Genomic DNA, 14,773 nt, shown 5'->3' with positions numbered 1-14,773 from the left:
GAATCATGAAAGATTGTGAGAGGAGTATATCTGAGGTTAGTGTGAGGGAAGGTTATTTCAGTGTTGGATATGGTCTATTTAAGATGTTTTTTTTTTTTTTTTGGGGGGGGGGTGGTGGTGCTGGGATTGAACTCAGGGCCTTGGGCCTTGTGCATGCTAGGCAAGCACTCTACCAACTGAGCTATACCCCTAACCCCTATTTATGAGGTTTTATTAGGTGGTGAGCAGGTGGGTCTGTGGCTAAAGTTCAGGGAGTGTTCCAGGCTGGGGACATAATTTAAAGGATCATAGTATATGAATAGAGATTAAGGTAAATGCATAAAAAAGGAATAAGGCCTGAGCACTCTGAAGTTAAAAGGTCTTCAAGTATGAATGAATTTTATCATTAAAGTGGAAAGAATCTCAGTTCTTCTCAGGTAGTTAAACGTCCTGAAGGAAAAAAAACACTTATTAGGTGATATTACTTTGTGAAAGACAGGTAAAAACAAGCAAATTATGAACATAATTTAAAGATAGAATTTATTCTCTTGACGGTTTACTCATGCAAACTGCACATAAAAGAAAATAGTACAGTTTGTGTAACATTGCAAATATAAGGACTTAAAATGCTAGGTACAGAAGTAGTGTGACATCCTGGAAGTCAAAATGGAATTTGTGTTCATACAACTAATAATGATTTTTATTTGCTGAGTACAGACTGATTTACAATGAAAAGTTTTGCTAACCTTGGTAAGCTCATTAACCGTTTACATGAATTCTTACATCTATGTAGTTTTATTTTACAGTTGCAAGAATTGTTACCAAAAACTTTAACTTGCATAAATAAGATGAAAGAAAAACGCACTGAAAGACTTTAGAAAGTGAAAAATTGAGGCTTTTCCTAACCCATCCAAACTACGATAAAAAATAGCCTTCTTGTATAATTCATATTTTGTGCCTTGAGATCAACTCCTTAGCAAACTATGACAAAATCATGATTAGAAATTGATTACTTTAAAATTATGACATCAGTTAAAAATAAGAAAATTTTGAAGTAGAATTGTCAACCAAAATGCTCTCATTTTAAATAAGTCAAACAATAAAATTCCTATTATCTTCATACTTAGAAGTCCTGAAATGTCATTTGTATAATTTGCATGTTTCCCAGTTTGAAACTTAGGCAGGTGGGATACTCCCTTGAATTATCAAGGATATTCCATATAGGCTTTTAAAATGTCAGTCTCATCAGAAGATGGCACAGAGACTTTAGCAAGTAGTGTAGTATGGATGCAGAACAAACTACACAACTTATTATTAATGCATTACAGATATTTACATAATGGAATTCTGCTTGAATGCCAGAAGTTGGTACTGGGTAGGACTCATAACTATTTTACAAAGGTTTTTTTACACACATTTACTACTTTTTTATTTTTATTGTTTAACAATTGAGTCTATTTAAAATATTGTACTGTATTTTGAACATAACTGAAGAATAAAAATAGATAATGGCACATTAGAAAATTCAGTATCCCACAGATGATTGGATAATGAGAAGTGTACCTACAATCATCTCATCAGAAACAAGCTACTTCATGGAATGTTAGTTGTCCAAGCCTGCACAGTAATGACATTTTAAATTGCAATCATCTATTGGCCAGCATCACACTGAAGGCATCGTTAAACATTCAAGCAAAGATTGCTGGCATAAACTATTGAGACACACACACACACACACACACACACACACTCTCTCTCTCTCTCTTACATTTCCCACATTATAATTACATTGTTCTAAAGATAGATACTGATTTTTTTCCACGAGAAACGTTATCAAAATTTGCTACTAAAAGATGACAGTGCTTTCACAAGAATAAGTACAAGTTAGCTCTCAAGTACAAGACAATGGGGGTAAACAGTCTTAAATTTTCTAAGTAGTAATTTTAGGCTTTTCTGGCAACCATACCATACTTGACTATGCATAAATTCTGTCTGTAACCTGAACCCTGAAAAAAAAAAACACCTCAAAACAAGAGCTAATTTAAAAAAATTACTAAATATCTGATAACCCTGTATCGTATATTATATAATTTCATACTTTTCAGCCTCAAAACATGGTTTAAAAACACTGAATTTCAGACTTAAAAATAAAGTCATTTTTTAAAATGCTGAAGATTCCAAAAGTTTTTTCTACTTAAAATCTTAAAAAAAGAAAATGCATTATTAATGAACTTGATTTAACAGTGTGCATATAAAAGCACTGTATGTCTTTTATCATGTTTTCTCTCACTTAAAAAAACAAACAAACCAGTGTTCTCCAATATTCTTCCTTTTGCAAAATGTGCAAAATAAAAGGCAAAAAAGATTAAAAGCAAATTTCTACCCTTCTCTTGCCTAGTGCTTTATGACTTTGTTCACATTACAAAGTCAATAGGGACTATGCAGAACTTTGGTATAAATGATAACAAGACTACCATCACAGTTGAGGGTTAAGGGGTGGGCAAAAGAAATGGAAGTGGGAAGAGAGATTCAGTAACACCCCCATTTATTAAAACACCACCAAATTAAAAGTAAAATAAACCACAATGAATTATAATACAATTTACACATTGAGCACAGAAAAATTAATAAATCTAACAATATTTATAAAAAAGCAAAATCAGTCTTTCCAGAGACTTAAAACTGTCATTCAGTCTTATCATCAACTGCTGCTACACCAACTTTAGAGCCAAATTTAATTTCAAGTAAAAAAAAAAAAAAAAATTTACAACCACAGATTTCGCATAAATGGAAACTGGTCTTTCCTTGATTTCCCTTTGAAGTCACTAATGAGTATCTAAAACTGTTGTACTGCAGGTTTTTAATCAACTTCCTGAGGGCTGTGACTGGGAGGAAGGAGCCATGACAATCTGGGAAAGCGCAGGCTCCATACTCTGGTCTGCCATCTGGGTGAGGACTGAAGTGGCTACAGCTTCTGCCTTTGAGGTTGAACTGACTCCATTGGATGTGCTGACAGAACTATGCTGTATAGCTTCTGTATGTGGACTACTTGGCACCGAAAGGTCTTCTGAACTATCATCTTTATCAGCAGCTGAACAGAAAACAAAGAAAAATTAATCATTCCCTTCTTAAAGTATATGTAAAAGTATTAGGCTGAGTCAACATACAGAATAAAAAGTATTTTACAAAACTGAATATTTAGATAAGTCAGTATGGCAAATTAAGTAACTGAAAAGAAATGGCTATAAGTCATGAAGTAGGTGATTTTACCTGCTACAGGTCAAATGAAGAAACAACCATACATATGGGAACATCTGGGTGCCCAGTGCCTCACAAAATAGAGCTGAAGAAATATTTGCTAAATAGTGTTAAAGAAAATTAGGTAGGAGTTTGGGAGCTAGCCTTTCACACACACAAACAAATACTTATCAAGAAGCACATTTAACAAAACCAGTCTGTTCAACAACATGTCATTCTTTTTAAAAGATAAACAAGAATTTATAACCACATATATATACAAAATGAATCTTATTTACTGATTATATTTTCAAATTATTCCCTCAGCATTTTCCAGAACTATAGTCTGACTGACTTTCCATCTTGCAGCCACAGATGATTATAACACCTGATTCTAATGAGGCATACACATGAGTATAAGCACTATTTAGTCTAAATGCCACCAGCTGTTATATTTGCATGAATTAATTGGGATTCAAATAAAAATCCATATAAAACTCTAATGAGATTGAAAAGATGTTCAGGAAAGGACATTCTAAATTTTTATAAAAATAAACCTACCAATATTTATGCCTGAATAAAAATCTCTTAAATCTTCCTTATTTTAGCAGAAAGAATCCACCAATTTCATTTAGTGAAAAATTTGATGTGTGCAACACAAATTATTTATAATATCTGTGAGTTATAAGGTACAATGATAACATGAACACCTGTGCCCTAAATCTCCAACTTCAGAGAACACTGCCAATGACACTGTTGCTCCTTGGATGCTTCTCTCCTTGCCAGAGGTAATCCCCTATTCTGACATTTCTTTAACCAGTCCCTTGTTTTTTCTTTGTAGAGAGAATGGCCAGATGCCCATTCTCAAAGTTAAGAAGTTAAAAAAAAAAAAAAAAAAAAAAAAAAAGACTCTGGACATTAGGAAGCAAGATTACCCCATGATCTGTAATATAAACGATGGAAGGGGAGAATAACTGATAAGCATAACTTAAACTCAAAATCCTCATTTTGAGGATTTTCTGAAATATAGTGAAATTTACAAAATTTTGACACATCTTCCTCAAATCCACACATTTTTGAACAGCAAGTTTTCATAAATATATTAATGAGATAAAATCGTATCTTCTTCTCTATAATGTTATAAATGCAAAACTGTACCCATGGACCAAACTTACCTCAAGATACAGTAACAGAGATGAAAATTAGTAATCTTTTAAAAAATTGTATAAAGCATTATACAATATTTTTCTAATCAAGCATAGTGAGTACTATAAAATATTTATAATTATTATTTAGCTAATACAATAGTTACATGTTCAAAGAAAACACTGGCAATGACAGGCTAACATGAGAATACTAAGCAGTCCTTTTTGTTTATTTCACCACTATTCTTCAACAGAACAAGGCTGACCTTTCTCTGAATGTTAAGTTCTCAGGATATAGCAGCTTTCAAAAACAAAGGGATTGACAGGTGATGAGTGGTACAAAGAAATCTAAATACTGGAGGCAAAGACTGAGAAATAGTAAATTGTAATGGAGGAGTACTGACCTCCACTAAAGGTTTGTTCTAGGTAAAGCAAACCTTCAGGCAGCTGACAAGAATCAGTGGTTACTTATAAATTGTGTAATTATAAATTTTACATAGAAAATACCTTTGCAATGTGATATATCTGTTCTTATGTCCAGTTCTAGAAGGTGAGGTGAGACAATTACCAGTACAATCAAAAGCACAAGAAATCATGCTATACTCAAGAGTCACTTTAAGCTCTTTGTAAGCTAAATGGAACCAGATGTTAGACAATTCAATTCTATAAAAAATTCTCTACCTATGTTTATACATATTTTCAGTAATGAAATTAATCCAGTGGCTCTCCCAAAGAGCTAAATCCCCAGCACTTTTTATTTTGAGACAGGATCTCACTCAGTTGCCTCAAACTTGAGATCCTCTTGCCTTGGGTTCCAGAGTAGCTGGGATTACAGGCCCATGCCATCATGTCCAGTTATTAGTGCATATAAATTGTACAAAATAATGGGACTTATGGTGACGAGCTCATATGTATATGTATGTGTGTGTGTGTGTGTGTGTGTGTGTGTGTATAAAATGTCCTTTGATAATGTATTCCTTTCCTCTATCCTTCACCTCCTCCCATCTTTTCCATAACCTCTAGGTGATCTGATCTTCTTGTAAGGCATTAATTCTTACCAATCTATCGCAGATTTTACCTCCACCCAGAATTGCATTTACAACTGCTTAGTGAATTTTCTGACTTGGATGACTACATAAGTAAATAAGTATTATTATTATTATTATTTTCATTCTGATTTTATATTATTTAACATTTGGGGTGACCAACAGTTGACTGACTAAAGGGTTTCCTAGGGTGCAACATAGGACTTTCAGTGTTAAAACTAGGCAAGACAGTGTTAATAAAATTGAGATCTTATGACTAACTATTGTCACCTTTACCTGCAAGATTTTACAATATTCCTTAATTTATACTAAATCTTAGTTCTCCTTCATAAGTGTTTTGAAAGACTTACAGATTACCACCATTAACATTGCTATGTGCTACATGTTAGTGTGAAATCTGTAAACTTCTCCAAGATATATTCACTTAATCTCTATCACTACTTTCACTATTACTCAGAAGAAATTAGATTTATTTCAAAGGTTTGAAATCTGCAAATATAAATCTCTTAAAAATTTCTTTCAAATGCTAATAATTTGATTACCTAAACAACTAGACAGGAATAAAGGTAGAGATATTTCCAAATAATAAAAATATCTTTGTATTTCTTGCATTCTCATAACCTACTAAAAATATATTCACAAAAATGTATTAATCTTGATTTTTGGTCATTTAGCCATAGATAAGCCCACATGTCTCTACACCTGAAAATATCTTATCAGTTGTTAAAATGAATAATTGCTTTACATTTGTTGAGCCTATATTACTTAGAAAAAAGAGTCAAAACTATTAGAATCATCCAATAAATTACTAAAGATTAAAAACTGTATATAAATTTGAATTAAATGTAATTTGAGAAAAGAGTTACTTTCTTTCTAATTTTATAGAATCGTTTGTATACCAAAATTCAAGGAAACTTTCCTGTTTAAGAAAATCATGTATGCATAATGCTGAACTCAGAAGCTTCCACAGGAAATTATGTTAAGTCAGATGGGAACATAATGGTCTCATCCCTATAGCAATCATTGTTAATATAAATCCTAAACATATTTCTATATGGTTCCAATTTACTTTACAATGTGTTTCACTGGCCTTTGTCAAAATGACTAGATATCAAATAACTCAGATTCATATTCTCGAAACTGACAAAAATTAGTGTCCTAAATATATATGGCAATGGAGAATTGCTAAATCTACTGAATCTTTTTAAATTAAAAAATATTGCCCATTCTGATGAAATTGCTTACAATGACTACAAGTAAAAATGGTAGCCATTAAGTTTTATCGTGAGCACCTGAGGAACTGTTTGCATCCAATACAAAACATTTTGTTCTTTTGAATTACTGACACTGGCAAATTAAAATAAAGTGGATACATATGGCTGAAACAATCTTCACATTTACAAATATCCAGAAATATCACTAAATCATAAAAATGAAAGCTGTGGGTTATATATTATGAACGTTGCCTAATGCATTCCCAACTCTGTTATTTGTTTCAAATTTGTGCAATGGACAAAAATTGGCCATTTATTCAAGAGTAACAGCTGGTTCCAACATTGTGCATCTTATCTAACAAGGACATTATAGAAAGGAAAAAGCACAATTAACCTCTAAAATGCTGAAAACAGAAAAATCTCATTTTTTGTAAAACATTAGGAGTGAATTTACAATCAGATGATTTAAATACTGTTCTAGCCTTTTCATAACTAACTATATAAAGATTCACAACAACAAAAACACTGCACAATGCTGACATTACCTAAGAAAGAATAACAGGATCTAATACTATAAATGGATATTGTATGTTAAGTGAAGATGGCTGATAAAAAGTATAATCCTGTGAAGATAAAAAAATTATCATCAGTACTTGTCAATATGTTTAAAATCTTTAGATAACACATATTGCTGATCTGCAGTAATGCTTAGGAAAAAGCTAAAAACAGAAAACTCCAAAACACTTTAGATTCTAAAAAGTATACCCCACAACTCGCTTGTATAACAACCTTGCAGAAATTGATATTTAATCTTAGATTTAAGAACTGTACTCTCTACTTTTTTAAATGGTAGCTCTGCTCACTCTGGCATTATTTCACTGACGTAGCCTAAGGCTGTAGGTAATGGAACATTACTCACTATGATAGCCAGATTTCTTCTGCATGGCGGTTACAGGGCAATCTTTATGAGCCAGAAGAAGCTGTTTCAGCTGTGCCACTTCATTTCTCAGCAGGGTAACTTCGCTCTGGAGAAGAAACAACTTATGTACCTTACCAGCAGTAGACTAAACACATTTTTTACTGTTCAAAATGAGAGGATTAAGATTTGAAAACTGGACATCACTGGCAGAACATTAAGGAATAAAAAAACTATGCTGCTTAAATATGTCTAATCGGTATACATCATTTTTGCTATTTTAGCTTTTATACAAAAAGGACAACTTGTATAAAAAATAAGACAATAGCACAACTAGGTAGCATATTTCAAAGTTTTTACATTACCATTTGCCTTGGGACTCATTGTATATTTTAGGTTACCTATTGAAAATATTTTTATTTACATATGTTATTTGTTCTTTTGATTATCTGATAAAAATGAAAAATTCATCCTGAAAATTCAATTAAACTAGTTTCTAGTTACTAATAAGATTCCAGATGGGAAATACAATAACAAAAGAATCATGAATTTATGAAATTTATTGCAAGGTTCTATGTTGGGCACCAGAACCACTGAAAGTACATGTAATATTTAAATGGCTTAGCTGCCTTTTACCCAGGCAATTTGAAAAACTGAATTTAAAATTCATAAATCAATGGTGATTTGTCCTAAAGCTTACAACAGAATAAGAACTTCAGACTTTATATTAAATGCATTAATCTGTAAGTTTTATGCAAAAGTTCCAAATTGAGTTGAGTTCAACTCAACCTTTTGAGTTACCATCAAGTACTAAAAACGTATAAATTAGTGATCATTACCAATACTCAAGAATTAGAAATAATATGAATTTAATGAATTGCTAACATTAAAAAAAAATCCTCCAGGTGTGGTGGTGCATGCCTTATAATCACAGCAACGTGGGAGACTGATACATGAAGATCCTAAATTTGAGGGCGGCCTCTGCAACTTAGCAAGACCCTGTCTCAAAATATAAAATAAAAAAGGCTGGGGATGTGCCTTGGTGGTAGATTGCCCCTGGCTTTAATCCCCAGGGGGGGAAAAAAAAATAAAGAACTTAATTTATAAACATCTCTAACTTATTTGAAATTAACATTGACTTTACCAATTTGGGTTTTACTCCAAAGTAAATAGAAATATATAACAAACCAGGAGTAAATAAAAGTTTAGGCAGGTAGGTCTTTTTATATTCTGTCTCTTAACTAGAAAGCTCAATGTAAACTATTTCAGTAGAAATAGACTATTTCAGGGTCATTAAGCCTCCCTAAATGACCAATGCAGAAACATGAAAATCAACATAACAAAAGTTAAGCAATCTGTTTAATTAAATAATTCCTCACATCCCAACAACAATGAACTGTAATACTGTATCTAAAAGCACAAAACAAAATTGAGAGTCATAATAACTCTAAATATTAATATAAAGGTCAGATTATATTTAAAATACTGAATTTAAGAATGGGTGAAGAGTGATCAAAGTACAAAAGGTAAAATTTAAAAGTTTTGTTTTAGAAAAGATAAGCTGTTATTTAGAAAACTTATTTCCATGGAATATTACAAACCACTGGTGTCAATACAATTAATTATAGCTCGTTCTTAATGGCACTACTGATGAGAAACCATGTTACAAATAATCCAATATCTACCTTACCCTGCCTTGTCACCTTGATCTAATACTGTTTTCTACAAGCTTCTCATTAATTTTTGTAATATGAAATGGATATTTATCTTTAGCTAAAAAATATATAATCTTTGATAGTCTGCTGTGACCATATTGATTTCTGACTCTCACTGCTCTTCTAAAATACTATAAGCTTTAAATATACCAAAATACAAGTAATGTCCTTAAGTCTCCCTTATCCTTGCTGCCTTCTCATTAGTCTGAGCCATATGAAATAACCACTATCTAATTGTCATGCCTTATAAAAATAGTAAACTTAAGTGAATAAAATGCAATGTCTCTTTCTGGAAAGTCTTTCCTTTCTTCTTTGCCTTGGTAATTATTTCACTGATTTTAGGAATCAATACAATACAAATTTGCAAAGGAAAAGAAGTCAATTTTCCTTTTCTGTCTTCCCACAGCCATATAAAGGTGCATATTTACATTAATAGGTATCTTACACCGTACTTATCACTCTGGATTGTAATTTTTGGTATGTTTGTTTATCACCTCTACCAGATTGGGAATTTCTTGAGGGCAGAGATTATTTCTCTGTGTAACCTAAGAGGACAGTGCATGATCCGACATGGGTTGAATAGCTATAGTGAGGACTACAGTAATTTCAGCTAATAAAAAATTCCAAAGAAGGAGAAATAAAATAGCTGAAATAATAAGAAATTGGTCTGAAGTCCTAATTTCATTATTTATACCAACAATGTCACCAACACTGATATGCTGTTAATTTTCAACAGTTACAAAACGAAATTGACAAGCATTACCTTGATTATAAAATTTTAAAGATCACAAATCGTCTCTCAAATATTCCATAGAAACACTCATCATATAGTATACTGTGAAACAAAATGCTATATGTAATAAAATGGCTGAAAGCAGTTCTGAATTGATTAACCAATTGATTAACCAATAAAACAGTTGACTTAAATAATTCTGTGATTAAAAATTAAAACAAAATTCTTATGCACTCAAATAAAATAAATATTCAAATTTTCTTTTTAATTATGCAGAATTGAAACTGATATATGAGACATCAATTTCTATATTTCACACAGTTGGTGACAGTATGGCTTTTGATCTAATTAGATTATCTGGTCCATCAACAAATAAACAAATGTGAAGATGCCAACAATGGGCAATAAATATTAAGGATGGAAGTGGTAAGGCACTTGGTTCTTGCAATTTGTATTTGTGCTCACTGAATTTTCATTGGAGCAAATAACAGGAAAGACCAACAGGAGGGGCAATTAAAAATAAAAAGTTTGCATACATATATCCAAAGACACAAAAGTATGCTCTAAGTTATATTCACCCAAACTTCAAACAACAAATTGTTTCTCCTGCACTTTTCACATGACAGAAAGGGTAAGAAAACCCTCAACAATTTCAAGGTATACTCAAATATAAACACAGCCTAATTTGTTACATTATCCTGATTTTGGGGGGCTGGGGGCCCTCAGTAGTAGAGTGCTTGCCTAGCATGTGTGAAGCACTGGGTTCGATCCTCAGTATCACATAAAATAAATAAATAAAAGGTATTATGTCTATCTTTATTAACTTAAAAAAATTTAAAAAGTGACTTTTGGGTGAGAGGTTATAAATTAGACATAATTTGTGTTATTATTGTACCCTAATAATTTCTTTAAAATCTGGTATAAGCACTAGTCTGAAAGCAGCAATAGGACATAGTTACTGGCAGTGGGACTGAGACATGTATTGAAAAGCAAACACAACTGAAGTGTAGGTTAAGCATGAGAATGGGTCATGCTTTGATGGAAGTAGATTTAGTTGAGCTTGACTCCTAAATGTAAGCATATGTTAGTGGTCAAGACCAAGTAGAAGTTGAAAATATGAGGATTTTGCAGGTAAAGTTTATATAATAAATTAGGCAGAATAGGCTAAAGTCAAGTAATTTCTAAGTCATTCATGATATAGTAAAACTCAACAAATTTATCCAAGCATTTAAGAACTATAATCTCATATACATAAGTTTTAAAGGAAATATTTTATTCTTAAGAACATAGGTTTGACTATATTACTATTTGGATAAAGTGGTTGTACAAGTTATAATTTTAATTTTGAAAATTTTCTATAAAGAAACATTAGAATATAGGTTGGGAGGGGGGCTGTTATGTAACAAATACAACATGAAGGCTTCTATACAGAAACTTTAGGAAGTTAAAGAAAAAAAAAAAAAAAAAAAGGAAGAGAATACATATACAACCAGTTTGCTTAAGCCAAAATAAATTTGAGGGGATGTTAAGACACAGATTTAATAGTAAATGAAAAAAGAAATGTTTACACATCTACCATCTACTCTGAGGATTATTTTAGAATACACTTTAATTGGATTCAGCTTCCAAAGCCTTCCTGGTTGTATTGCCCACTATCTGTGAGTTAGCACTTGTAGAAGATTCTTAGATCATTTTGAAGATGAAACAAGGGGCATTAAAAGCATTTTGAAAATGCAAAAAAGTCTCATTCAAATGTGAGCAACTATTATTTTGTCAAAATAAAACAGATTGGGAAGAAAAAGAAAATGGTGAAAAATACTATTCTGGCCTAAAACCCAAAGTCAATTATTTTAACATCTTCTATACAACTGCTTCACTCTAAGAATGTGGCTACTTAAATTTAACTACATACTAGTGAACAAATAATATTTTTCTATATTGTTTATCTGAAGCAGATAAGTCTGATGAATAATGACAGGATTTTTTGATTAATCAATCAAAAATTTAGTTATGTTTTAATGGCCTGTTTCTCCATAAATTTATGTTATTTGAATTTCTAGTTTAGCCACTACCCCCCAAATTGGAGAAATAATATTGAATAGTTCCTTCTTTTGGGGACTTCTTATTGCTATAAACTATTTTATTATATTCAGTTTTCACAAAAGCCAGTTATTAAGTACCAAGATTCTCACCACACAGGCCCAAGGATTACACTGGATGTAAAACCTTATAACTGATAATAAATTAGTTCTTTAATTTGTATCTGTACTAATAGGAAAAACAAATAGGGTTTTTATTAGCGTTAAAAAATATTTTGGAAATAACTTAAAAAATGAGTGGGAATGACCACTGTCCTATTTTCACATTTAATTACTTGTTTTGTGTCTGTCTCTGCTAGACCACAAGTTTTGTAAATGCATAGACAATTATTTTTTACTGTTATATAATCTGTATCTAATAACATGCCTTGTACATAACAGAAACATAATGACAGAATGAATAATAACTTGCACTTACATGATGCAGCTACAACATACTTCTACACTTTGTCTTACTTGATCTTCCTAACAGTAATTATTCTATCAATTTGACAGATTAAAAAGTAAAGGCCTAGAAAAAGTTTTATTAAATAATATTAAAAGTAAGAGCTAGTGGCACATGCCTGTAAATCCAGGGGCTGTGGAGGCAGAGAGAAGAGGATCAAAAGTTTGAGGCCAGCCTCAGAAATTTAGTGACATCTGCCTGAAAATGAGAAATAAAATGGGCTGGGAATGTAGCTCAGTGATAAAGTGTCCCTGGGTTAAATCTCCAGTACAAAAAATAAATTAAAAAAAAAAAAAGTAAAATAAAAATTACTAGATTTCAAGTCCATAATAAAAACATACAAGGTAGAGATGAATATAGTTAAAATTTCATGGGGGGGTGGGGGTGGGGAAGAGAGCACATCAGAGAATTATAACTTTTTCAGTAATTAAACAAAACAGGCATTGTATAGCATCTTCCAACTGCTTTTCTTTCCTATTTCAAGTAATAAATATAGAAATCATATATTGTTTAGGTACTAGGAATAAAAGACTTGATTCCATTCCCTGTAAGTCACTGAATTAATAAACAAAACTTTTTCCACACAATTAACTATTGAGTGAAAAATCATCATGTATTAAATTATGCTTTTATTAATTTTGGGGGCTTCTACCTCACAATCATTTTGCAATATTTAAGTTTTAAAAACAAAATCCCAAATGAAAAAATTAAGTTTGCTTACAGAAAAATTACTAAAGAGCTACTATTAATAAAGAGAAGAGGGGCTGGGGTTGTAGCTCAGTGGTAGAGTGCTCACCTAGCATGCTTGAGGCCCTGGGTTCAATCCTCGGCACCACATAAAAATAAATAAATAAAATAAAGGCATTGTGTCCAACTACACCTAAAAAATAAATATTAAAATAAATAAATAAATAAATAAATAATAAAGAGAAGAGTCTGCCTTTCTGTTTACAAGGACACATGTTAAAATTGTATACTGAAAACTAACCTCCATAATGAATATAATTGAAAGACAAAGTTAAATATAGGTTAAAACCATTTCAAATAAAAGATAAAAGTAACAGAACAGGTATTATTTTAAAATACAATTACTGATAACTAACAGTATTCAATTCTTGGTCTACAGTACCATAAATGTCTGTAATAGCATTTGATTAAAGTGCTCTTTTAGTGATGATTTTAGAAAGCTAAAACATGATTCAATGAATGAGGAAATGATCTTCATAATAATTTTCTTTAAAATCAAATATGTTGGGCTGGGGATGTGGCTCAAGCAGTAGCGCACTCGCCTGGCATGCGTTCGATCCTCAGCACCACATACAAAGAAAGATGTTGTATCTGCCGATAACTAAAAAATAAATATTAAAAATTCTCTCTCTCTCTAAAAAAAAACCCACAAATATGTATTTGGTAAGAATATGAACAATCACAACTTAACACCTGTTAATCTTTTTATTGTATAAATAACCATGGGTCATTACCTAGTATACTGATCAGCTAAACTTGTATGCCACATAAAGGATTATTAAGGAAGTACAGAATTGATGAATGATTTCCATAGAGTTTAATTATTTCTTTGACACTAAATTTTCTACATAATTCATTCTGTCCTTCAGTTAATGGGATGGTTGTTAGCAGTCTAAAAGAAATTCTTGTTCCCTGAAACCATTATAAGTGGATTAACACTTCATGCTCTGCAAATAAACTCTGGTCAAAAGAGTTTTAAAAACTTTTAATTTTATTTGAAAACATAACTATAAAACAACAAAAAGTAAGAATCATATATTGACTTGAAACAATAATAGAAATTTATAACTGAAGTGCCTTTCTTCCCATCATCCATGGTTCTCAATCTCCTCCATCATCATTACTTACATCATGGTACACCTCACTGTTAAAAATTTACCTGAATTTACGGAGTCATTTCCTAAACCATTTCTACACCTATATATTTATCTATGTAAACCCTTCATTAATGAAAAAAGGATTGTGCTATACCTTTTAATATGCAACTGACTTTGAGTAATTTGAAGAGATATTCAAGTAACATAAAAGTAACCATTTTAAAGTGGCATTTAGTACGTTTACAATGTTATACAACCATCACCCTCAATTACAAAATGTTTCCATCACTCTAAAGTAAAAGCATTTACACATTAAGCAGTTTTTCCCAATTCTCTTCCACTCACCTTGTCAATATGCATTCTCTCTTGATAGATTTATCTATTCTGGATATTCCAGAAT

The 14,773-nt window shown here is 31.5% G+C and overlaps 1 protein-coding gene across 1 annotated transcript in view; it reads right to left on the bottom strand.

Annotated features, from left to right (window-relative positions):
- Positions 1 to 502: 502 nt before the first annotated feature.
- Positions 503 to 14,773, bottom strand: part of Atf2 (activating transcription factor 2) — a 96,835-nt gene continuing 82,564 nt past the window's right edge. The window contains 3 exon segments of the mRNA XM_076866549.2: positions 503 to 2,863; positions 2,865 to 3,070; positions 7,541 to 7,646. Coding sequence (XP_076722664.1) covers positions 2,840 to 2,863; positions 2,865 to 3,070; positions 7,541 to 7,646 — 336 coding nt within the window. The 3' untranslated portion in view covers positions 503 to 2,839.

This window comes from Callospermophilus lateralis, chromosome 9 (genome assembly GCF_048772815.1).
Source record: "Callospermophilus lateralis isolate mCalLat2 chromosome 9, mCalLat2.hap1, whole genome shotgun sequence".
In the NCBI taxonomy this organism is placed as follows: Eukaryota; Metazoa; Chordata; class Mammalia; order Rodentia; family Sciuridae; genus Callospermophilus; species Callospermophilus lateralis.
This window is presented reverse-complemented; position numbering and strand designations above follow the sequence as displayed.